At 40.5% G+C, this 25,976-nt stretch overlaps 1 protein-coding gene across 1 annotated transcript in view; it reads right to left on the bottom strand.

The window, feature by feature from the left end:
• POLA1 (DNA polymerase alpha 1, catalytic subunit) overlaps nt 1-25,976 on the bottom strand; it is a 310,112-nt gene that overhangs the window by 39,045 nt on the left and 245,091 nt on the right. Inside the window, exon 36 of the mRNA XM_036439656.2 lies at nt 25,633-25,729. Coding sequence (XP_036295549.1) covers nt 25,633-25,729 — 97 coding nt within the window. The remainder of the gene's footprint in view (nt 1-25,632; nt 25,730-25,976) is intronic.

Below are 25,976 nucleotides of genomic sequence, written 5' to 3'. Positions count from 1 at the left end.
GGCAGGGTTGCACCAAATGATCTCCAGAGGGCCGAATGTTCCCTACTCCTGCTTTAAAATAACAAATAACCCACATTTAGAAAATAAAGATTTTATGTCTCTTCATCCAAATGTTCAGAAAAATAGAAAAAATATTATTCTTGCATGATTTTATGCCCAAGTATTACTGTAATTAAGTAAAATATTTTTCTTTTCTCATTGCTACTCAATTGGAAAATTACTGGAACTCTAGGGGGGAGACTATAATATTTATAATAATAAAAGAGTAATATGCTAATTAGACTGGGCAGCTGAACGACCTTCCAGACATCATTCTGGATGTCCTTCTGGATGAAGCTGTGGCAGCGGTGGCTGAGGCAGAGGCGGTTAGGGGTGATCAGGAAGGCAGGCTAGTGGTTAGGAGCAATCAGGTAGGCAGGCAAAGGTGGTTAGGGGCAATCAGGCAGGCAGGCAGACGAGTGGTTAGGAGTGATTAGGCAGGTAGGCAGAGGGGTTAGGGGCGTTCAGGCAGGCAAGCAGGCAGTGTTAGGGGTGATCAGGCAGGCAGGTGAGTGGTTAGGGGCAATCAGGCAGGCAGGCTAGCAGTTAGGAGCCAGCAGTCCTGGATTGCAGGATCAGGCCTAAACCGGCAGTCGGACATCCCCCAAGGGGTCCTGGATTGCGAGAGGGTGCAGGCCAGGTTGAGAGAACCCCCCCGCCCCATGCCCAATTTTGTACAATGGACCTCTAGTTTTAGAAAAAAATAAATTTCTTTATTGATTAAGCTGTTACATATGTGTCCTTATTTCCCCGTCCCCCCCCCCCCCCTTATGCCCTCACCCTGCTATTTTCTGTGTCCATTGATCAGTGGGCCTCTAGTTTTATATAAAACCATCATTTTCTATTGGTGAAAGAGTTGAAGTATTTTTTTAAATCCCAATTTGAAAAGCTTAATGCCTGAAGGCAAAGTAAATCTTTTCATTCTCTCAGTAATTTAAATGCTGTCCAAAATCTCATTAAATTTAAAATGTTTCTGTACTGTATCTGAGGCATACACAACTTTTATTATTCCGAGTGTAATATTTTATTTTTATTGTATTCCCAACACAAGGAACCAGCAGTTGCAGCTTTTTTATACAGTTGATAATTCAAATATTGTTTCTAATACAAATGTGTGGTTTATCACTAACTTGGTACACTTCATAATCGTATTACAACCCCACTGTGTACTGAATACCACTTACAATTCAAACTACTCAAGATAAGCACTGCTACTTTCAAGAGAAGATTGGCATTAATTAAAGGTCTTATTTAGTAGTTGTTGGTAACCATGTTTTAAATGAAGTAAAAAAAAAATGAAAGAAGTAAAGATATATTTAATTTGGTAATTGTGTTTTCTTAATGAGATGTATTTTGGACATATATTGTAACTGGGGTTTAAACAAAGATGTGCTAAACTGTTATCACTGTGATGAAACAAAATTACATGAAAGTGTTTTATAATTCATAAATGAGAAGGACTGAAACATCTGTAAACTACATGGCATAAAATGAAATCATACCAGAACACTAATAACAATAATAAAAACAACAATAGTACTTTACACTTATGGATCTCCTTTCAGAGGAATTTCGGAATGCTTTTTAAACACGTTATTTTTCCGTTTTTTGAACAAATAAGACAACTAAATTAAAGAGTAATAATGGTTTACCCATGCCACAAAGTGAGTCAGCAGCAAAGCAGGAATAGATTTTTCTAGCTTGTTCACTCTCCTGCAATTATATTGTGCAATGATTACTCTGCTAGTGTGTTGTGCAAGTTACATCCAACACATATTGTAGATACCTCCAGATTTCATGTGGGCTTATTACTACTTTTCTCCCCCATCCCAGCCTGTTAGTAATAGTAGTGTTTACGAACCGACACTGCCATCAATGTGTGCCTGCATGCTGCTCAAGTGAGAATCCCTCCGGGAGTCAAGAGAGAGCCTTCTCTGAGCCTCTCAGCAGCCCCTCCCCTACCTTCAGACAGCTCTCTGGAGATGGCCTCCACACATTTTAAGATATCATAAAGACTAGTAAACTTGCCTGGCTGGGGTGGATCAGTGGTTGAGATTCCACCTATGAACCAGGGCACATACCCAGGTTGTGGGCTCGATCCCCCGTAGGGGTTGTGCAGAAGGCAGCTAATCAGTGATTCTCTTTCATCATTGATGTCTCTATCTTTCTCTCCCTTCATCTCTGAAATCAATAATAATTTTAAAAAGACTAGTAAACTTAATAACAAATTTGGAGTGCTGGGAGAAATTCAAAGATAGCAAGACCATTAAAAAGCAAGAATTGTGAATCACTAGGAAAAAACCCACTAGCAAAACAGCCAACTCTTATCATACTACCAGAGACCTGGTGTACGAATTCATGCACAGGTGGGGTTTGGCCAGCCCACTCCAACTGGGGCTGATTGGGTCGAGCTAGCTGGGGTGGTTGGCTGGCCGGCCCCGCCCCAATTGAGGTGGAGGGGTTGATCAGGAGTGGGGCCAGAGAGGGGGAAGGGCCACGGGGGGGTTGGCCAGCCGGTACCACCCCCTGGTAGAACTCCTGGTTGAGGGTCCAATTTGCATATTAGCCTTTTATTATATAGGACTAGAGGCCTGATGCATGAAATGTGTGCAAGGGGCTGGCCCTCGCAGCCTCGGCTTTGGAAAGTTGTTTAGAGGGTCATTCCACAGTTTGGCCGTTCAGTCGATTTGCACATTATACTTTTATTAATTTACATGTACACACAGGTTCTAGAGGGCAAGGTGTGGGCCTAGGCAGGGATAATCCTCATTTGAAGTAAAGTTAGATTTTTTTTTTAATTATTGATTTTACACAGAGAGGAATTGAGAGGGATAGAGAGTTAGAAACGTCGATGAGAGAGAAACATTGACCTGCTACCTCTTGGACACTCTCCACTGTGGATGTGCCCACAACCAAGGTACATGCCCTTGACTGGAATAGAACCTGGGACCTTTCAGTCTGAAGGCCGACGCTCTATCCACTGAGCCAAACCAGTTTTGGTGTAAAGTTAGATTTTTAAGTGTATTCCACTAACATAGCAGGGCATCACTTTTATTTCTATAACCTAAAAGGTTTAAACAAAGAAATGTCTAGCCTGCAATTTATACCATCTCCTGGAGATGCATGTATATCACAGCTCAACTCTATTAGGAATTGCCAGAAAATAAGGCAAATTAAGGTGGGAAATTAAGTCCATGTGTAGTGAGGAGGTGGCATGGGCTAAATGTTTCATGAACATATGAATAAACATGGATGGAAGAAAACTTATCATATAATAGGAGGGTATGATGAAAAGAGAATGGAGTCTGAAAAGAATTCTATAAACATTCAAGTATTCTATAAAATCTATCAAGTATTACATTTCTACTATAAAGTATTTTAGAAAACATTTTCACATACCATTTATAACTGTCCTATCATAAACAAGTTGCCATCAGATATCAACAATGTATCAAGCATGGTCCCATCCTCAAAGAGTTATGATGCACAAGGGATGGTGCTCACGACAGTGTTGCAGGAGTTTGGAGAACACAGAGGTCACTTCTAGCTGGGAGGCCTTAAAGGATGAACAGAATACCAACAGGGAGAGGCTGGACTGAGGTGGGTGGTACAGGAAAGGGAAGCTTATAAGCCAAGGGAGACAGCTAGCCATGGGAGAGTCCAAGGAGGGCATCTAATCGGCAGGCGCCACTTAGGTGCTGTCTCATTTCTTCTAGGCAAAAAGGAATGATGTGAAATCCAATAACTGGAAACAAGGGTAATCAAAGACTCTTTCTAGCTCCAAAACTCCAAAGCTGGGAAGTGGGCCAGCCAGGCTAGTTCTCTTGTCTGAAGACCTGAGGCAAGCCCAAGCTATGACCACGGCACCCAGAGGTGCCATCCTGGAGACTCTACAATGACCACCCTGTCTAGAACCCTCGTGAGACAAGCAACAACATGCAACTGCAGATTGCTACTCCACTTGGCTGAGTCCAGAGGTAAGCAGAAGAGGACAGAGGTGGTAATAGTCCCAGAAACTCAAACAGTGAAGATGCCTAAATGCCAGGGTTGGGTTGGCCTCTACCTCAATACCTTTCCAGTTACCTATCCAGGCTCCTCAAGAATTCTCTACCCTCACGGAGGCCCTTTCCTACATTTATATGTAGATGTTTAAGTTAATGGGAAAAATAACATGTGATTTGTAGCCAATGTTGTTGAAATGCATTTATTTCCTCTTCCATTTACTCATTGTAAAAAACATAACAGGTTCTTCTTGATTACTTTTCATAGCTCGTTTTCTCCTTCACTTTATTCTAGGACGCTATATTAGCTCCTATAACACCATAAATGATTCCCTTATCTAGGAAATAATTCATGTGTTTGACTTCATTTTCCTTTCTATTGTCTATTTATTTTATTTAAAAAATATATTTTATTGATATTTTACAGAGAGGGAGAGAGATAGAGAGTCAGAAACGTCGATGACAGAGAATCATCAACCAGCTGCCTCCTGCACACCACCTACTGGGGATGTGCCCGCAACCAATGTACATGCCCTTGACCGGAATCGAACCTGGGACCCTTAAGTCCGCAGACCGACGCTCTATCCACTGAGCCAAACCGGTTTTTGGCTCTATTGTCTATTTTAAATTGTTATCTAGATGCCACCCAATCTCCCTTTCTATATCAAAGTCAAAGTTAATGCATATTTGACAAGGAGCAATATTAAAGTTTGAAGAGTTTCACTAACTCTGAGATTCTCAACACTGTGGGTGTGCATTAGAATCGCCTGAAGAGCTTTTAAAAATACATAGCTGCTGGGGCCCCACCCCAGACCCACTGAATAAGACTTTTTAGCAGTGGCATCTGCAAACGTGTCACTTAAAAAATGTAAAAGATAAACCCTGATTGTTAAGAAGTGCTATGTTAACCTGCTCTGGCCAGTGTGGCTCAGTTGGTTGAGCATTATCCTGTACACTAGGGGTGTCAAACTCAATCAGAGAAGGGGCCAAAATCTAAAATCCAGCCTAAATCGCGGGCCGAATGGTTTACTGAACAGTCATAAACTGTCATTGTGATGGAAACGCAGCGGAGTGCAGTGATGACAGCGCAGTGCGGGCCACATTGCAAGGCCTGGCGGGACGGATTTGGCCCGCGGGCCTTGTGTTTGACACATGTGCTGTACACCAAAAGGTCCCCAGTTCAATTTCCAGTTGGGCCGCATGCTCAGGCTGTGGGTTCCATCCTGCCCCCGTCAGGGTGCATACAGGTGGCAACCAATCAATGTTCTCTCTCTCTCCTCCACTTCCTCTCTCTCTCAAAAATCAATATAAACATATATTTTTAAAAAGTACAATGCTAACCTGAATAGATCCTTCTCCAAAGAGGACATACAGATGGCCAATATCCATATGAAAAGATAATCAATGTCACTAATCATCAGAGAAATGCAAATTAGAATATAATGAGGTACTACCTCACACCTGTCCGAATGACTATCATCAATACATCAACAAACAACAAATGTTGGCCAGGATGTGGAGAAAAGGGAACCCTTGGTTGGTGAAAATGCAGATCGGTGCAGCCACTGTGGAAAACAGTATGGCCCTGGCTGGTTTGGCTCAGTAGATAGAGAGTGTTGGCTTACGGACTGAAGGGTCCCAGGTTCAATTCTGGCCAAGGGCACATGCCTGGGTTGCGGGCTTGATCCCCAGTGGGGGCATGTAAGAGGCAGCCAATCAAGGATTCTCTCTCATCATTGATGCTTCTAGCTCTTCCCCCCTCTCCCTTCCTTTCTGAAATCAATAAAAGAAATATATATTTTTTTTTTAAAAAAGAAAGAAAACAGTATGAAGGTTCCTAAAAAAATTAAAAGTAGAACTACCTTACAACCCAGCGATTCCACTTTTAGGTATATGTCCAAAGAAATCCAAAACACTAATTGGAAAGAATATATGCATGCCTATATTCATTGCAGAATTATTTAGAACAGCCAAGCTATGAAAGTAACCCAAGTGTCCATCAATAGATGAGTGGATAAAAAGGCGGTGGTACATATATACAATGGAATATCACTCGGCCATAACAAAATAAAATCTTACAATTTGCAACAGCATGGATGGACCTAGAGGGTATTATGCTAAATAAAATGTCCGTCAGAGAAAGAGAAATACCAATTGATTTCACTTATACAGGGTGGGGCAAAAATAGGTTTACAGTTGTAAGTATGAGAAACTCAGAGTTTATTCTTGTATTATTTCCCATACGAACAATTGTAAACCTACTTTTACCCCATCCTGTATGTGGAATGTAAAGAACAATATAAATGAACAAACAAAATAGAAACAGACATAGATACAGAGAACAGACAGAGGGGAGGGGGGTTGTGAGGCTGGGTGAAAAAGGTGAAGGGATTAAGAAGTGTAAATTGGCAGTTACAAAACAGTCACAGGGATGTAAAGTACAGCACAGGGAACATCCTATATAATAAACGGCTAATATGCAAATTGACCGAACGCAGAACGACCTGTCGCTATGATGTGCACTGACCACCAGGGGTCAGACACTAAATTCAGGAGCTGCCCCCTGGTGGTCAGCACGCGCCCACAGGGGAGCACCGCTCAGCCAGAAGCCGGGCTCACAGCTGGTAAACACAGCGGCGATGGCGGGAGCCTCTCCCACCTTGGTGGCAGCGCTAAGGCAGTCAGACATCCTCTGAGGGCTCCTGGACTGCGAGCGGGTGTAGGCCAGGCTGAGGGACCTCCCACCCTCACCCCAAGTGCATAAATTGCCTGCAGTGGGCCTCTAGTAGTCAATGATGTTATAATGACTATGTATGTATGCCAGGGGGTATTTGAAATATTGGGGAGAACACTTTGTAAAGCACATGTGTCAAACACAAGGCCCGCGGGCCAAATCCGTCCCGCCAGGCCTTGCAATGTGGCCCGCACTGCGCTGTCATCACTGCACTCCGCTGCGTTTCCATCACAATGACAGTTTATGACTGTTCAGTAAACCATTCGGCCCGCGATTTAGGCTGGATTTTAGATTTTGGCCCCTTCTCTGATTGAGTTCGACACCCCTATTGTAAAGTATATGATTATTTAACCATTATGCTGTACACCTGATACTAATACAAAATAATATCAAAGGTAAACTGTAATCCTATATAATAAAAGTGTAGTATGCAAATTGTCCCCTCAACTGGAGTTCTTCTGGGAGTTCAACCAGAGGAAGGGAGAGAGTACCCAGCTGGCAGCCAGCAGCCAGCAGCCAGCAGCCACTAGGGACCCTACCAGCACATGAGTTTCATGCACTGGGCTTCTAGATAAAAAATAAAATGTAAATTAAAAAGAGCTGACAACATCTACTTGAGGCAGGCTTTCCAAATGTTTAAAAAAAAAAAAGTACTCTGCTAAAAGTTACATGATTTGGGGATATGGTTTGGCTGACTTTCTGCACACAAATACAACTATTTTTTACCCTCAGTAGAAAAGAGCCAAAAGTTATTACTGATTGTTTCATATTAATGGGACACATGCCAAAGGAACATAGCTAAACAAAATGCTAATGATATGTAGATTACTTTTATTGCAACCCCTTCCATTATTATTAAGAATGAGGATAAATTCATCCTTTCTAATATACTTCTGACATAAGTGCTATTTTGATAAGAAAACTAAAAACAGTTATCAAGATCAATTTTAAGCTCCCTGAAAGTAGGGACCATGCTTTTTTTCATACTGTAACCATTCAGTGGGTAAGAACCAACCATTTAAATATGCCTGGTGCTATGCTAGATGCTGGAGACACAAATATGAACAAAACATGGCCAAGGAGAGGCTACAGAAACCAGTTCAGATACAGTAACCATAACACTAAATGGACTGGACAAAACATTATTCTCAGAAGTAACAAAACCAACCGACGCTTATTGCATGCTTGCATGCTTACTATGTGCCAGGCACTGTCCTAGACATTTTACATATCACTGTTTCAATATTATCCTGTTTAATTTAGACCCTATGAGACAGGTGCTCCTCTCATCGCCACTGTACAGATCAGGTGGCAGGAGGGTAAGTCACATATCCCAAAGTTATTTATCTAGCAAGAGGTGGAAAGCCAAAACTTGAACTTTCTGACGAGACAGAGAGGGGGGGGGCTTTTAACCACTCTTTTGAGGAGCCCAGGTCAATGCCCTTGTTGCTCAACAAATGCTAGCAGAAGGAACAAGACAACAAATATTTACAGAGTGCTCAAACAGTGTGACTAAAACCCCTTCTTCCTAAGACTCCTGAACACTGAGGCTAAAACCTATGGAATGTTTGTATGATTCTTTAAAAGCTTAGGCAAAAGATAAATATTATCTTTCCTTCCACTTCAGTAATGGGATCAGAAGTTAGGTTTTCTGAGCTAACCTTAAGTCGATCCCTTTCCTTTTCTGTTCCTCTCATTTTTATGAGCTTCTATCATTTGGGAGTCAAAAAATGACATTTTCAGGACACTGCTCCCAAGAATTCCCCACATGCCTTAGCATGTTATAGTGGCATTCTGCTGCAATGACAAATAGATTTCCTTAGAATTAGCCGAAACCGGTTTGGCTCAGTGGATAGAGCGTCCGCCTGCGGACTGAAAGGTCCCGGGTTTGATTCCGGTCAAGGGCATGTACCTTGGCTGCGGGCACATCCCTAGTAGGGGGTGTGCAAGAGGCAGCTGATCGATGTCTCTCTCTCATCGATGTTTCTAACTCTCTATCCCTCTCTCTTCCTCTCTGTAAAAAATCAATAAAATATATTTAAAAAAAAAGATTTCCTTAGAATCAGGTGAGAGAAAAAGGCAAATCTGAAGAGATATTTCAGGTTGAAGGAAGGAAAAAAATTTCCTGATTCAGGCCTAAAGGCCGCTGCCAGCAGCTTGTTTTGTTCCCAAAGATCGGCACACAAAAGTTTTACAGAACCGCAGGGAAAAGATCTGGAGACTAACTTAGATGGGGGCCCAACAGGGGTTGGGGTGTTCCCATCATTCCTCTGGGAGCAGTAGAAAAATAACAAAACCACTATGAAAGAGATGAGCAAGTCTGCTGTGAAAGGAATGACCCCTCACTTATAGGGAGAGCAATTTGCATCTCCAGATCTCATTGATATAAATGACCTCCTTCAAAGAGAGAAAACCTGAATGGAAAGCACTATATGCCCATGAAAGGCCTTGCCGGCTATTTGTTGAGCTGTATACAGACTAACAAACACGAGTGGTTAACCTGGCGCACCATGCACTATAGAGGTATTTTTTTTAAGTAGGCTTAGTCAGCTAATCTTGTTGAGATTTCTCTCATACTACTGATTTCTTATTCTCAAAATAAATTAAGAGGCTTCATTCAAAATTCCCTGTGGTCTACCAGCTTGAGTTTGTTGGGTGTCTTTGATTGTCTCTTGTCTTTAGATCCCCTGCCTTGTCTCTTTAGATTCTGCTGTGCTCTTTGGTGTTTCCCGTAGGTCCATGCCTCGAATAGCTAATTGCATGGCGGTGCAATTCTGCCCGTGCAACAAGGAATGGCAGAACCTTGCTAATTCTCACCGGTAACGGCAAGACTCCCGTGTAAGTTACTGAATTATGCAAATGAGCAATAAGCGAAGAAGGATGATTCAAGATTGTATTTCATTCATTTATTTTGACAAGTGTAGTTTAGTCTTAATTATTTTGAAAATTTCTTTGTAGCATACTAATAAATTCACTGTGGCGCATTTGTTAAACGTGGTAGAGCCTTCACCGAGAGACCAGATTGTGCGCTATTGAATAATTTCCAGAAAATGGGCTCAGGTTTAGACCTTCTCTTTTACCTTGGATTTTACTGACTTTTCAGCATCTACATTTTTTTTGGCAAAATAATATACAACATACGAATAAAACATGCGAATTATTTTAGCAACAAAAATTACTTTATAAATAAGTTGTACTAGTCAAAATGTTTGCCATATGATAGAAAAAAAATTCATCATGCTTCAAGTAAAAACATTTTTATATTTTATGGTCATAATGCTAGCAGGACTTTATTTTTATCCTCTAAATAAAACTAGTTCAGTCTGTCATTCATCCCTTTTCATTCCTATTCCTGTTTTGTTTTGTCTTATCGTACTTCTTTCTTTTAAAGACATCTGCTTTAAGATAAGTGGATAAATCACAGTATGTAACGTTTTTGTGTCAAAATACTTACATTATCATATTCTGAGTTAAATTATTTAACATAAGAAAACACTTTAACACACTCCTGACAGATGTATCCTACAGGATGGAGTCAACTTCTTTGAAAGTGGCACCAGTGGGTATGGTGCGGAGTGAAGAGAGAACAGCCTTCCAGCCTGCAGCCTTGGTTTGAAAGCTTTGTATAGGCCAGTGCCATAATAAGCACTTTTTGATTACACCTTCAACTCAAATATGATTTAAAATCATCATGCATTTGTCAAATGAGGGTCTTTGATTTATAAAAGCTAGATAGGCAATAGGGCACTGAAAGAACATCAAGAAAGACAAAACTTACTCTCAAACTAAGTGCATCTGTGCATATTAAAATCTCATTCAAGCCGAAACCGGTTTGGCTCAGTGGATAGAGCGTCCGCCTGCGGACTGAAAGGTCCCGAGTTCAAATCCGGTCAAGGGCATGTACCTTAGCTGCGGGTATATCCCCAGTAGGGGGTGTGCAAGAGGCAACTGATCGATGTCTCTCTCTCATCAATGTTTCTAACACTCTATCTCTCTCTCTTCCTCTCTGTAAAAAATCAATAAAAAAATATAAAAAATAAATAAAATGGTAATTAAAAAAAATCTCATTCACTCTTTTTATTAAAATATGTTTTTTCTTGATTTTAGAGAGAGGAAAGGAGAGGGAGAGATGAAAATGACGAGAGAGAAACGTTGATCTGCCACCTCCTGGACACTCCCTATTGGAGATCAAGCCCGCAGCCTGGCCATGTGCCCTGACCAGGAATAGAACCAACGACCTATTGGTCCACGGGATGCCACAGGTATCCATTGAGCCATACCTGCCGGGATCATTCACTCTTAAACTGGTTTGGCTCAGTGGATGGAGCGTCGACCTGTGGACTGAAAGGTCCCAGGTTCGATTCCGGTGAGGGGCGTGTGCCTTGGTTGCGGGCCCATCCCCAGTAGGGGGTGTGAAGGAGGCAACTGATCGATGATTCTCTCTTATCGATGTTTCTAACTCTCTATCCCTCTCTCTTCCTTTCTGTAAAAAATCAATAAAATATATTTAAAGCAACAGAAGAAGGAAAAAAAGTATTACAGATGTCCCCCAGGCCTTCCCTACATACTGTCTGTGTCCATAGGCTATACATATATGGATATATGTTCCTTAGTTAATCTCTTCCTGTCCCCCCAACCCCTCCCCTCTGAGATCTGTCAGTCATGCTTCTGGACCTTTGGTTCGTCAGTTTATTCTGTTCATTAGTACAATTTTATTCATTCTTCAAGGCCTGAGAGTCCATCTCCACCAGGACGCCTTCCCTCAACTGTACGAGGAGATCTCACAGCGCTTCGTGCCACTCCCTTGCATTAGACTTAAGTCCTTCAGGTTGAAGTTTCCCTGCTTACCAGATTAAGAACAAGGCAGCTGTGACACAGAAGAAAGCAAGCTGGGCTCTCACACCCCCAGCTTTGCTACCTCGGGAGGGTCATTTCAATTCTTTGAGGTTGTTTTTTCATCTGAAAAATGCCAACTGCCCCTACCCAATGGGAAAAGTAGAAGATAATGGATGGGAATGTTCTCCACAAAGAACAGAGTCCTAGAAAGAATAGGTGCTTAGAGGTGAATGCATGAATAAGGAACAATCAGAACTATTATTACCTCCAAAGCCAGGTCTTGCTTATACTTGTGTCCTTTACATATTATTCAACAAACACAGGCTGAATTAATTTGGGGGGGAGCAGGGTGTGCAGAAGGGAGAAACAGAGAAAACCGGGGTTACACGGACCTGTTTTTAAAAGAAATCCTATTTTCAATTTAGGTTTTACGATGATTTCTTAAAACGAGAAAAGCATATTAGTCTCTAAATAGCCGGCAAACCTATCTTTTTGTGACCACAGCTGGGTTAAGCCCTAAGCTTTAAGGGAGGTGCCGAGGCTAGCGGGGCACGCTAAGGGGATAAAGGTTTCCCAGGGCCTCTAACGGAGAGAATGCAATCAATGTTAATTCAATTGAACTCAATGACAGGCTACTAATTCAGTCTAGCTACCGTCCTGTTGGCCACAAGGTAAGAGAATAAATTCTGATGGATCTGAATAAATTCATGACAACTATAAGACAAACGACTCTAAATGGGTCAAATTGATGATGCGTGCTTTCTGCATATGAGGGGTAGCACCCATCATATGGACATGATAGTACAGCATAAAATAATACATGGGCGCTGGCTAATCGCATGCAAATCAACACCAGATCTGGGCCTGGGGCTAGTGAGTAGCTGGAGACACCACAAGGACACAATTAAACTTCCAAAGTTGTGGGTGATTCCTTTATATAATGTTTAAAAATTTAAAGAATTACAGAGGATAATAAAAACATATGCTACATTCCATGAAAAGCAAGAAAATAAAACAAAACCCCAGTCAGTTTAAACATTAAGTCCGTTCAAAAATGAAATCTGCACTGTAATTCGAAAGGTGAAGACCAAGCAAAACACTAAACTTTGAAAATTTAAAGGCTATTCTGATGTGGCACACACAATTGGTAAAAAACAAAAATAAAAGATTAAGAAGATGTATAAGAGGTAAGTGTTGTTTCATGAAGGGAGCATAAACACTTCTGAAAAGAAATGTTATCAGAACAGAGTAAAGGCAAATAAATGATGGAGATACTAAATTCTGAGCTAAGCAAAGATTCCAAAGAGGAAAAGGATATGCAATTTAAGAATAATCTCAAACCACTACAGAAAAACACTAGAATTAGACTAAACGTGTTTCAATCCCAAATATCCCTGAGAGCACAAGGCAATTCTGGATGACTACAAATTCTCCATTTTGCTTAAAGAAAGTGGGGTTGTGTTTTCATATCTTTCATGAACTTTTTAGAAGTCATATTTATTACTAATTTTAGCTGGTGTGAAAAAGTCACAAAGTCAATAAGTGATAAAACCATAAAGTGTGCTTCTTTAGAAAAGATTTTAGCAAAAAAAAAAAAAAAAAAAAAAAAAAAAAAAAAAAAAAAAAAAAGAAATAAAGAAAAGGAATGTCATTTGCTCCTAACACTACAGACCTTTAGTCTTCCGTCACAAATATCACTTTACTCAAGTCTCTGCAAAATTATGATTCTGGTGTTACCACCTTGGAGTTGTAATTAAAGAATTAAGGTGTCAAATATAAAAAAAAAAAAGACTGCATTTTTAAAAGAAGTAACTAATATACATGTTAAGTAGCTGACTCAAAAGTGAAAAGCATGAATTGTGAGGAGAAAATTTAGTATAACTATATCTAAACCTTTATTTAGGTCATGTTAGAACAGAGCATTATAGATGTTATACCAATAACAATAATTTACTATTCCTAAGACTTATAGCACGTTCTATCATGATACTTAAAGGATCTTCTCTCCTTTTTGCCACGAGTATTATAAGCCCTTTCTTCCTAATTAATCTGCAATTAATTCAACCAAGCTCTCCAATTAGTCTTATACAACATTACCCTACTTAGACAATAAAGACTGGGTTTTAAACATGGGCTAAAATAGACTCCTACAGACCAAAAATGGTTCTGGTATTTCTCTTTGTAGTGTAATTTAGATGTCATATCTAATTTGCTGTCATGACTATTGTTTTACTGTGCAATTTGCATGTCGTCTTGAATGGTAAAGGCATCATAGCTTTATTGAATTAAACCTTCTGTGTTTATTTAGGGTCTGATGTTACATGTTTGTGCATGTACGTTTATGTCTCAAAAGCTGCTTTTGACATCAAGTAGCAGGAGAAAAAAATTATGCTCCGTTGATATGTTTGCTCCTATATCAGTAAATAAACACAAACTGGAAAAAAAAAAAAGCCCTCTTCAAACTAAGGAAACAAGATTTTTAAAAAATATATATATATTTTATTGACTTTCCACAGAGAGGAAGGGAGAGGGATAGAGAGCTTGAAACGTCGATGACAGAGAAACATCGACCAGCCGCCTCCTGCACACCTCTCACTGGGGATGTGCCCGCAACCAAGGTACATGCCCTTGACCGGAATCGAACCTGGGACCTTCCAGTCGGCAGATCGACGCTCTATCCACTGAGCCAAACCGGTTTTGGCAAAAAACAAGATTTTAAATAATAATATTATTTTGCTTTTAAAGGCAGAGATATGTTAAATAAGCTACTCATATTATGTAATTATAGAAGGCCTGGCTGTTTTGTAACCTAAATACCTTGATTGTCAATTCTACTAAGGTTTTCTTTCCTAAGAAAGAACTGCCCTTCCTACTGGAAGTTTCTTTGATACCCTTATCAAACATAATATATTATTCTCATCACCGTTCCATCATCACAAAAAAATTCAAGCACTTCCTGGCTTTAATTCATAAAGCGCAAGGGCCAACTTACCTATATCACAACATTCAGTTTAGTGCTGCTCTGTTTATGGTTGTTGTCCTTGTACTGGCCTCTGGGTTCAATCTCTAAACTACAGTAAGGAGGAAAGCTAACCACGGAAAGCCTTCCAGTAGACCACTGGAATAGCCTTTCAAGTAATTTTAGTGCATGAAATTTCATAAAGTTTTTACTAGATCATTACACTTCCTGATTTTGTAATTAGTGGAAGTACATGCAATTACATAATAATTATGATAGTAATTATGTAATTAAGATGTGTAATTATGTAGTAAAAAACATCATGGAAATAAAACCATCTACTGTGTAAGCACAATACATTTTAAAAGTAAATTTACTAGCTCAACTGTTTAAAAAATGCTTTTCTTCAAAATAAAGTGATTAGCACGCATTATGGTCTAACTGCTTGAAAATTGCTTAATATTTTTTCCTCATTGGTGACAGGAGTATATTTTTTAAATGTACATGAAAAAAATATTACCAGGTTTTCCCAATTTTCTGCACTAAAAAAAATGTTTTGCAGGTGAAGACCATCAACCATGGAATTATCACCTACAGACTGCGTCACTGGTGCCCTTGTTTGTGTTGCGTACCTGCCACTACAAAAGGGACAAGTAACCTGCCCACTGAAAAGACAAAACGGAAAAGGACTTTTATAAAACTAGTAACATGTTATCATGCAAAGGTTGAGTGTATATTCACAGAAATGGGCTTAAAGAAAGGCACCTTATTAGAACCCAGAGTTCGTTGCCCAAATATATGGTAACTTTTATAAACTACTTTATTTTTTTATTTAAAAAAAATATATTTTATTGATTTTTTTACAGAGAGGAAGAGAGAGGGATAGAAAGCTAGAAACATCCATGAGAGAGAAACATCAATCAGCTGCCTCCTGCACACCCCCTACTGGGGATGTGCCTGTAATCAAGGTACATGCCCTTGACTGGAATCGAACCTGGGACCTTTGAGTCCGCAGGCCGACACTCTATCCGCTGAGCCAAACCGGTTAGGGCTATATACTACTTTAGCTATCTTAAAGAGGAAAACAGAAAATGTACAGAACCTACACTTACGGGCAAAGCAACTCCAGTGAAAATTTCCTGGAAAACTATAGTCTCTCTTCTGTCACCAAGTAAAGACATCTTTAATTGAAAACAAAACTGGCAGTATTCAGAGAGGAAAACAAAGCCACGTGAAGAGGCTCCATGTTGCCACTGAAAAATGTCACCTTCGTTATTCTTATTCTGAGCATGAAAACAGAAAAGTCGGCAACACCAGGAAAAGTCAATTCCGAAGTAAACCCTTTAGTAGCAAAATAAGAAACAACAGAATTTTGTTTTCATTTCCAAAAAAATTTAGTTTAATGCCTTGAAATCTTTACAGAGGAGCTATATCAATGTAGCTAGAATGTGGTGAGTGGGTGAAACTTGCCTCTGGGCACATATAATACAGAGTGGCCCTCATATGAAGTGGATGCAGAAATGCATTCTGGGTCTCTCTTTTAAAAGCCACTAATCTTGAGAAGCTGAAAGGCATTTTGAAAACCCTCATTTACTTCTCCCTCGTTCCTTCCAGTTAAAGAACTCATGCTTTCTTGCCTCACCCCCGTCAGGCCCAGTTTAGGCCGCTACCTTTTTAAGCTTAATCACAGAATATATTTTAAAAGACCAGACTGTCATACCAACTCTACTTTAAACCTGGGTAGGCCTTCTGTAGTCTGCACATTTGCCATTTTGAAGTTTTCACACAAGGGTATCTCAAAGCAAGGGGTGAGTAAAGTTGAAGGAAGTACCAGGCCTTAGGTATTAAGATGGGAGAGTGTGTTGGATCAGTGCCTCTCAAACTTCAATGTGCCAAGAATCACCCGGGAATTTGTTAACATGCAGATATTGATACAGTGGGTTTGGGGAGGGCCTGATGTTTTGCATTTCTAACAAGTTCCCAGGTGATGCCTCTGCTGCTGGTTTACTGATCACAGTGGAATAACAAGGCCTGAGGTTTGACTTGGGGGTTGAGGGGGAAGGCATGGAGAAAAAAAAGCTGGTGTGGGGTCATCTGTATGTGCTTTTCTCCCTCAACTGGTAAATTATTTGAAGAATTATTTTAAGTTGAGTAAAGTATTTCTTTGTAAAATTTCAGAGCTTATAATTTGTTTCTTGTTGTGAAAGCAATACATGCTCAGATTATAGTAGAATTTAGGAAGTACATACAAATATAAAGGAGAAAATAAAGATCATAATCCATGCAGAGATGACAACTATAAATAATTTGAGTGTTTCTTCCTAATTTTTCCACCTTGCATATAAACTACAAATTTGAATCATAACGGTTCCTTAGTTTTGGACTATAACATTATGTTGTATTCCCCTAAGTCAGTGGTCGGCAAACTCATTAGTCAACAGAGCCAAATATCAACAGTACAACGATTGAAATGTCTTTTGAGAGCCACATTTTTAAAACTTAAACTTCTTCTAACGCCACTTCTTCAAAACAGACTCGCCCAGGCCGTGGTATTTTGTGGAAGAGCCGCACTGAAGGGGCCAAAGAGCCGCATGCGGCTCGCGAGCCTCGGTTGCCGACCACTACCCTAAGCCATTGAAGATTAAAACTATGTATATCTAACAATAACATCTACAGCAAAAAGCCCCAGAAGCCCAGGATCATGGGAACTTCTTTGTGCTTCCACAATCACTTCCCGGCCATAAACAGACAGCTAATTATGTTCTGAACTGCAGCATTAGTTAGTTCCCTCTGAGAAAAATTCCCTTAAGCTAATCAAAGGAGTAATTCAAAACAAACCTCAGATCATTTTTTATTTGCAAGAAAATGAGAAAAAGGAAAATAGGATTTGATACCCATTTCAAAATTTATTTTTCTAAACAATCTTCCCACAATTATTAAAAAAAATACGATTTTAAGCACAAATTGGTGCTTAAGTGACTTTCTACCGTATGTATTTGATAGGTGTGAATTGTTTTTGTGTGTGTTTCACGTGTTATTAGTTATTAAAAACAGAGAAAAGGCTCATTTCTAAAATCCAACAACAATTTTTTAATAGACTAACCCAGGGGCTTAAAAAAGCGATAAAAGAACTGGACCAGATAGGCTCTGACACAGGCTTCTTTCTAACGCTTTGTGAGGTTTTAACAAAATAAATTCTAATTCTAAGAATGTCAGCTGGCTTAGAAAGGACTCTGCTACTTTTATTTCAGTACTACTCCTAGCAATAATAAAACTCTCCTGCTTTCATGTTAGCCGTTCAGGAAATAAAGTAGAAATCCTTAACACTCAATGGGACTTATTTGAGACCTTTAGAAAGCTCCAAATACCCATGTACACTAAACCATATGACTTTTCCATAAAACTTATTTTCTGGCTAAAAAAAAAATCACTTCTTAAGATTCCTTCACTTTTCATACTAGCTGTTGTCTCTCTTTTAGGTCCCTATTTTCCACAAAGTAAGACAATTATTACCACTCCATGAATGTATTTAGCTGATGGTGAACAGAGAACAGGGCCCTGTATCTGTGTAGTTAAGGGATTTCACATTCTTTTGCTTCAATTCAAATGCGGCATCAGCAAAATGAGAGATACTATGTCACCCACAAAGCGTTGAAATGGCAGATATTAAATCTGAAAATGCCAAAGACATTTTGTGGCATTAATCCATGGCACACTTGAGTCAAGCCAAGCAATATAGGAGGTTCTAGAATTTTACTGCGCATTGCCCTCCATTCATAGACAGAATTGCTTCACAAGACTAATTCCTCCAAAATCCTTAATTGCTTGTGTGGCCTTATTTTCCACTAAGAATTCTCTCACCAAAATTTAGTGAGCTGGCTCCAATGGGCAAAGCACAGATAATAAGATACAACCCTGTGCCCCAATGAACTCAGTGGAAGAGGAAGTCAAAACAATTCAGGACACAGGATAAGTCCTATGAGAAGGGCACTCACCCACAAGGTGCTATGAGAATGCAAAGGAAGTTATATTACATAACTCAATTTCTTCATCAGTACAATGGGGCACAATCCATTGCTACCCTACAAGGCAGTTTGTGGAGAGGACCCATAACAGACATTTGAAAGGATGACAAGAACTACAAAGTACCTTACAAAGGGACAGCTTAGTCCTGGGTCACACTAATGAAAACAACAAATGTCTACAGATGCATAAAGAAAGGACAGAAGAACAAGAAATCGAAAAGCTTAAGAAAAAAATATGGGTAAAGCAAGCAGGTAAGAACAAAGCTCAAAAGAGGAAGTGACTGAAATTTTTGGCTGAGAGGAGGGAGGAGCAGAGCAACCTGACAGGCACTGCTCAGCAGGCAACGGCACTCTAAGCTGCTCATGTCCCTTTACAAGAAACGGGTCGGACCTGAAGAGACTCCATTGAGAAACTGAGCTTCCTACCAGATGCTTTTCATACGGCCAAGGTTAAAGCACCATCTTTTTGCTAACCTTTATAATGTAGCTCCAATTCCTTTCTTCAACACGGAATTCTAAATCCTGGCATTTCAATTCTAGCAGAGACAAATGCCACATGTTCAAAGGGGTTTATAGAAAACAATTCACGAAGACCATCTGTTATGGGCTGAATTGTGTTCCTCCACCAATTCATATTGAATTGGGGGTTGAAGTCCTAACCCCTTAGTACCTCTGAATGTGACTATATCTGTGGAGACTGGGCTTTTAAAGAGGTAATTACAATAAATTAAAATGAGGTCATCAGAGTGGGACCTAAACCCACAGGGCTGGTGTTCTTAAAAGAAGAGATTAGGATACAGACACATACAGAGGGAAGACCATGTGAAGATGGAGAAGATGTCCCCTTTACACGCCAATGAGTCTCAGAAGAAACAAACCCTTCCAAAACCTTATCTCAGACTTCTAGCCTCTAGACCTGTCAGGAAATACATTTCTGTTGGTTAAGCCACCCAGTCTGTGGTATTTTGTTATGGCACCCTTAGCAAACTAATATGTCATCTTGCTACAAATAGGTGGCACAGAGTAAGAGGAACTAAGCAGCTAGTAAGAGAACAGGAACAGAAAAAAGTGTTTAGAAATAAGGAAAGATCAAACACTAAAGTGAAGTGGCCAAGAATAAAAACATAAGCCATAAGCTGGGAGAAGATATTTGCAAAAAAACATAAACAGTTCAAATTCATTGTAATAACAACAAAGAACCATTATCCAACATATACAAAGAACTGTTAAAACACAACAATAAGAAAACAAGCCGATAAAAAAAAGGGCCAAAAACACCTCACCAAAGATACACAAATGGAAAAGAGCATATAAAAAGATGTTCCACATCCTACAAGTCATCAGGGAAATGCAAATTAAAACAACGAGCCCTAACCGGTTTGACTCAGTGGATAGAACATCGGCCTGCAGACTCAAAGGTTCCAGGTTCGATTCCAGTCAAGGGTATATACCTTGGTTGCAGGCACATACCCAGTAGGGAGTGTTCAGGAGCCAGCTGATCAATGTTTCTCTCTCATTGATGTTTCTAACTCTCTATCCCTTCTCCTTCCTCTCTGTGTAAAAAATCAGTAAAATATATTTTTTAAAAATCCTATCTAATAAAAGAATAATATGCAAACTGACCATCACTCCAACGCACAAGATGGCCACCACAAGATGGCCTGCATGGGAGGGCAATTGGGAGGGACCAAACCTGCAGGGGAGGGCAGTTAGGGGTGACCAGGCTGGCAGAGGGGGGGAGTTCAGGGTAACCGGGCCTGCATGGAAGGGCAATTGGGGTGGACCAGGCCTGCAGGGGAGGGCAGTTAGGGGAAAACAGGCTGGCAGGGAAGCTGTTAGGCATCAATCAGGCTGGCACGGGAATGATTAGGGGGTGATCAGGCTGGCAGGCAGAAGCGGTTAGGGCAATCAGGAAAGCAGGCAGGCGAGCAGTTGGGATCCAGCAGTCCGGGATTGTGAGAGGGATGTCCGACTGCCCGTTTAGGCCTGATCCTACCTGAATTGGGCCTAAACAAGCAGTCGGAGATCCCTCGAGGGGTCCCAAATTGGAGAGGGTGCAGGCTGGGCTGAGGGACACGCACCCCCATTCACGAATTTCGTGCACCAGGCCTCTAGTATCAAATAAAATAAAACAACAATGAGATATCACTTTGTACCTATTAGAATGGCCAAAAATCTGGGACACTGACAACACCAAATGCTGGCAAGGTTGTGGAGCAAAAGTTACTCTTATTGTCAGTGGGAAAGTAAAATGGTATAATCCCACTTTGGAAGACAGTTTGGCAGTTTCTTACAAAATGAAACATACTATAACTGGTGGAGACATTTGACCAAATGCACAGAATGTCCAACACCAAGAGGGAACCCTAAGGAAAGCTATGGACTGTGGGTGATTATGTGTTAATGCAGTCTCATTAACCCAAACAAATATCCCACTCGAGTGGGGGATGTTTATAATGAGGGAGGCTGTGTATATGTGGGGGCAAAAGGGTACACGGGGAATTTTCCTACCTTCCATTAATTTTTGCTGGGAACCTAAAACGGCCCTAAAAATAAAATCTACTTGAAAAACGTAGTTAGTGGCTCCCTGTCTTTACTTCTAAAACAAAATTTGACCAGATTGGCAGTTTATCACACTTAGCTCCTGCTGAATCTGCCTGTCCCCAATGGTCAATTATTTCATGACGCTCAGCTCCTCCAATGCCCCCTTTGCCCCTCTGACATCTGGGGTGACACTGAACACATAATAGGATATGTAAGGTATTGTTTTTACTGGTGCCGAATAAATAAAAAAGGCTCCGTTGAGAAAAGAGGTTCCTTTTTCCTCCTGCACTTTTAAAGCAGACTTAACTGAAACAACTGGGCAAAAACTTGAACCGATTCATGTCTCCCCCAAACTGTATACTTACTCCTACTGAGGCCAAGGCCCCATGGGATGAGACGGTTAAATGGGACTATAATGTGCTGCCGCTGTGGAAATGGATTTTTACTTTATACATTGCCACTATGTTCCCTAAAACTTCCTTTGGATCTATTATGCCATCTGTGTACATTCTGCGGCAGTTACAATAATAATGCCAAAGTCCCACAGAAATAAGATTTTTAAAATGTTATGTGGTTACAGTGAAGAGGCAGTAAACACTTCACTAAAGTGAATAACAGTTCTTTACCATTTTAAAGAAAAGGGGAAAATACCAAATGGGGTCAACTCACATTATGGGCTAATGGCCTGTAAACCTTTGTTTGGAAGCCAAGCATAGGAAAAAGCTTTGACAAGAGCTACTTTACACCATAAAAATAAATAAACCTCTTTCCAATAATTTGTGTTTTTTCCCAAGTAGAATTGCTAAGTTTCAAACAAAAATTAAAACTACCATTCAGAGGCCTGGCTGGTGTGGCTCAGTGGTTGGGTGTTGACCTATAAGCCAGGAGGTCACAGTTCGATTCCTGGTCAGGGTGCACGCCTGGGTTGCCCAATAGGGGGCATGCAGGAGGCAGCCCATCAATGATTCTTTCTCATTGATGTTTCTTTCTCTCCCTCTCCCTGTAAAATCAATAAAAACATATTAAAAAAAATGCAACGAACCACCATCCAAGTGCAACCCTTAAAACACAGGCTTTGTAGTAGAAATGGTAAGACAATCTCAGTGAAGGGAAAGGTTGCTACTGACAGACAGTAAAGGAGATTTTACAGTAAAAATTTCACACGCCAGTGCCAGGGCACTTGTTTACAGATAATACTTAGAATCCATTCTCAATAACATAACTGTGTGGAAGGACTGTTGTTTTTCACAGGACTTCTGACGGTGATATGTACTAGTGCCCTGGCTTTGGTCCAAATTGAATAAATATATTTGCCCTCCAGATCCCACAGATTTTCAATTCATTTAAAAAATATATATTTTTATTGATTTCAGAGAGAAAGGGAGAGGGAGAGAGCGATAGAAATATCAATGATGAGAGAGAATCATTGACTGGCTGCCTCCTGCATGCCCCACACTGGGGATCGAGCCTGCAACCCAGGCACGTGCCCTTGGCCGGAATTGAACCCGGGACCCTTCAGTCCACAAGTTGATGCTCTACTCACTGAGCCAAACAGGCTAGGGCTCAACTCATTTTTATAGCAAATCACCCTTGAACATCAAGTCAGAAGAAAGCAATTTCACCCCAACTTATAAAGTGAGAAGTGAGTTGTATATACCGTATTTTTCGGACCATAAGACGCACCTTTTCCCCCCCAGAATTGGGGGGAAAAAGTCCCTGCGACTTATGGTCCAAATATAGCCTACACATATACTTTAAAAAAAAAGTTTTTTTACTTGCCCGGCTCTGTGTGGTCTCTGTGTGCTTGCCCGGCTCTAAAATGGTTCTAAATGCTGCTGTTTACTTTACAGGGTTGATTACATGTGTTTATGACTGTGATGTTGGGTTTTAATGCACATAAAATATTTTAGGACACTATTTGTTTCAGAATCTTTTTTTCTTCATTTCCCTTCTCTAAAAACTGGTGCGTCTTATGGTCCGGAGCGTCTTATGGTCCGAAAAATACGGTATGTTAAATTAATTAACATTTATGGAAGTTTCCCATGTGACTGTTCCCCTAATGACTATAAGAATATTCTTGTTCTCCAATTGTTCCCTGTGGACTTCTACCTGTGTTCAATTCTCTTTTAGAAACCATTCAACTGATATGTTCAGAGTGCCCAGGACAGGGGGTTTCAAACTTCCCTATATATTGGAATTGTCTGGGGGACTTTTTAAAAAAAAGTTGAGCTTCCTAAACTCTACCTCACAGCTGAATTAGAATCTCTGGGGGTAGGATTCATGGATTTAGATTTTTATATGCTGCCGGTGACTCTTAGGAGAGAGCTTTTCAGATATCACTTGGTAGAACCACAGGTAAGCATGACCCGGTATTTCAGTGTATATCCTACCACTAACAAATATCCTAACGCCACAAAATATTACTGAGGGATCTGAAAACACCCTGAGCAAGGAGATTTCAGGTAATTCACTCATTCCTAAACTAAAATCTAGGAATAATAAAGAAGCAGAGGGAAGCTCAAAGAAGAAAGGCTTCAATAATTAAAATCCCATAAATAAAACAAAAGGCTCTGGGACATCTTGTGAAGTTCCTTCCATTAGTCATACAATTTGTACCCTTCTCTTATATTTTATTTAGCCTGCTGACATGCAAAAGAGCCCATTGATAATCTACTTAGTGCCATTTGGCCCCGAACTTCTGGATAGTGTATTTATTAAAAGCAAATGACAGTAAATCACCTGTGTACAAATTCTATCAATACCGCTCCCTTTTGCCAAGCGAGAAGCTTCCAGTGGCTGCTCTATTCCCTCTTTTTAAAAAATATATTTTATTGATTTTTTTACCAAGAGGAAGGGATAAGGATAGAGAGCTGAAAACATTGATGAGAGAGAAACATTGACCAGCTGCCTCCTGCACACCCCGCACTGGGGATGTGCCCGCAACCAATGTACAATACATGCCCTTGACCGGAATCAAACCTGGGACCTTTCAGTCCGCAGGCCGACGCTCTATCCACTGAGTCAAACCGGTTTCGGCGACATGTGCATTTCTTAATGTTCTCTAAGAAGCTGGGGTAAGTCTCTAGTGACTTTCCAGATTGCTCCTATAAGTCTCCCAGAGTCACCAGACTTTTGAAAACTGCTGATCCTGAGACTGATTCAGCCCCTCAGATAAGGATGTTAGAGATATCTGGAAGAGGAGTCTAGCCCCTCAGAGTCTGAGAACATCTAGGGAACAATCTGGGATGGCTAGATTCAGAAAGAAGCAAAGGGGGAGAAGTTGACAATGTACTCATCCTTAATCCTCCCAACTCACAACACCTTAGCCTCAAGGGAACGTCTTTGGGTGAAAAGAGAAGCAGCTATTGATGATACTGCAAGTAAACATGGACTAGACATCAGCCATGAAAGTTTGAAAATGTAGTTACTGATGGACAGAAGAAGTCTTTTCTCTATAGAATCTCGCTGACAACATGCTGTGGAAATCGCCCAAGTTCTTGTTGAACAGCTAAAGACAAGACTCAAATATCAGAACCAACTCCTCTATCAGTCCCAAAGGTTTTAGATTCAAGGACAGCGAAACCCAGGAAGTCAAGACATTAGAAACCATAATCTCTAGCCCCTCTTGTTGATGGAAAAATGGAAGTCCATTATGACTAGAACTGGAAAAAAAAATAAGCCCAAATCAAGGGCAGCATGGGGATTCTGTGGAAATCCAGCAGTATTGCAGGCTTCTGTATGCCTCCAGCCCTTACACTGACCAAGAAAATGCTGAATTGATATTCACTGACAAACAACATAAACACTCTGTAGGTAACTAATAAGAAAGATGTATAAATCTGCCTCTTTTATTTTTTACAGGTAATAGAAAAGTTGTCAATGTGACTTTCAGGTAGGAGGAAAGAAAACACGCACTTATGACATGTTCAAATACTTTAAGTTATGTAACAAAGCTTTTCCCGGACCCGTTACGCCTCACAGTGCCTGCAGGACTTGTGAGGGTTACAGACAGCGGCTGATCACCGGGGCCGCAGTACCCACATGCTCTCGTAGGATGGAGTCAATAAAGAGCGCCACTCCACCCCTCTCTTTCAAAGGCTTTTAGGGACCAGCAGAGACACACTCCGGGGCTAATTTTTTTGCGGTAATATCTGGTTTTTGCAGGTGCAATGATCACGGTGCCTATGCTTACTTTATTACAATTACTAAACTCTTTTGAAAATAGCATTTTCAAAATATAGCGTTTAAAGAGTCCTTTTTGTACAGCTCCTCCCCCAACGCCCTGCTTTAATAGAGAACAATATGAGACAGACTGTGGGAGCCAAGGCCGGGGATTCCTACGCTAGTAGCCCTCACGAAGGTGATGCCTGTGCTCACAACGGCCCCCACGGCCTGCTTCGGAGACAACAGTGTGATGCTGCGTGAACAGCCCGACACAGTAGGTCTGGCTTTTATGATGCAAATTTCCAAGGTAATTACAGTATTTTAACGTACCTTTCTCATGATCGGTCGTAAGTTTCTCCAGTGCACAGTCCACATCAAAAATGTACCGGTAAAAGCACAGCTGGGTGTACAGGGACTTGTCAGAATACTGCAACATAACAGAAAATAAATGAATACTACGGTTGGGGACGGGGGAGCGGCAGAGATCAACAGAGTATATTCCTTAATTTCAACTTCCACATCAAGAAGTTTTTGTTTTATGTTTTGTTAAAAAGGGGGGTAAGTAAGAAGAGGAAAATCAGATCAATGGTTTGTTCCTGTCGTAAAGCATACATACCATTAATATTTCAGAAAAAATCCTGCCACTTTGATCACAGATTGCTACTTGTGAAGCC

Source organism: Pipistrellus kuhlii, unplaced genomic scaffold, assembly GCF_014108245.1.
Source record: "Pipistrellus kuhlii isolate mPipKuh1 unplaced genomic scaffold, mPipKuh1.p scaffold_m20_p_16, whole genome shotgun sequence".
NCBI lineage: Eukaryota > Metazoa > Chordata > Mammalia > Chiroptera > Vespertilionidae > Pipistrellus > Pipistrellus kuhlii.
This window is presented reverse-complemented; position numbering and strand designations above follow the sequence as displayed.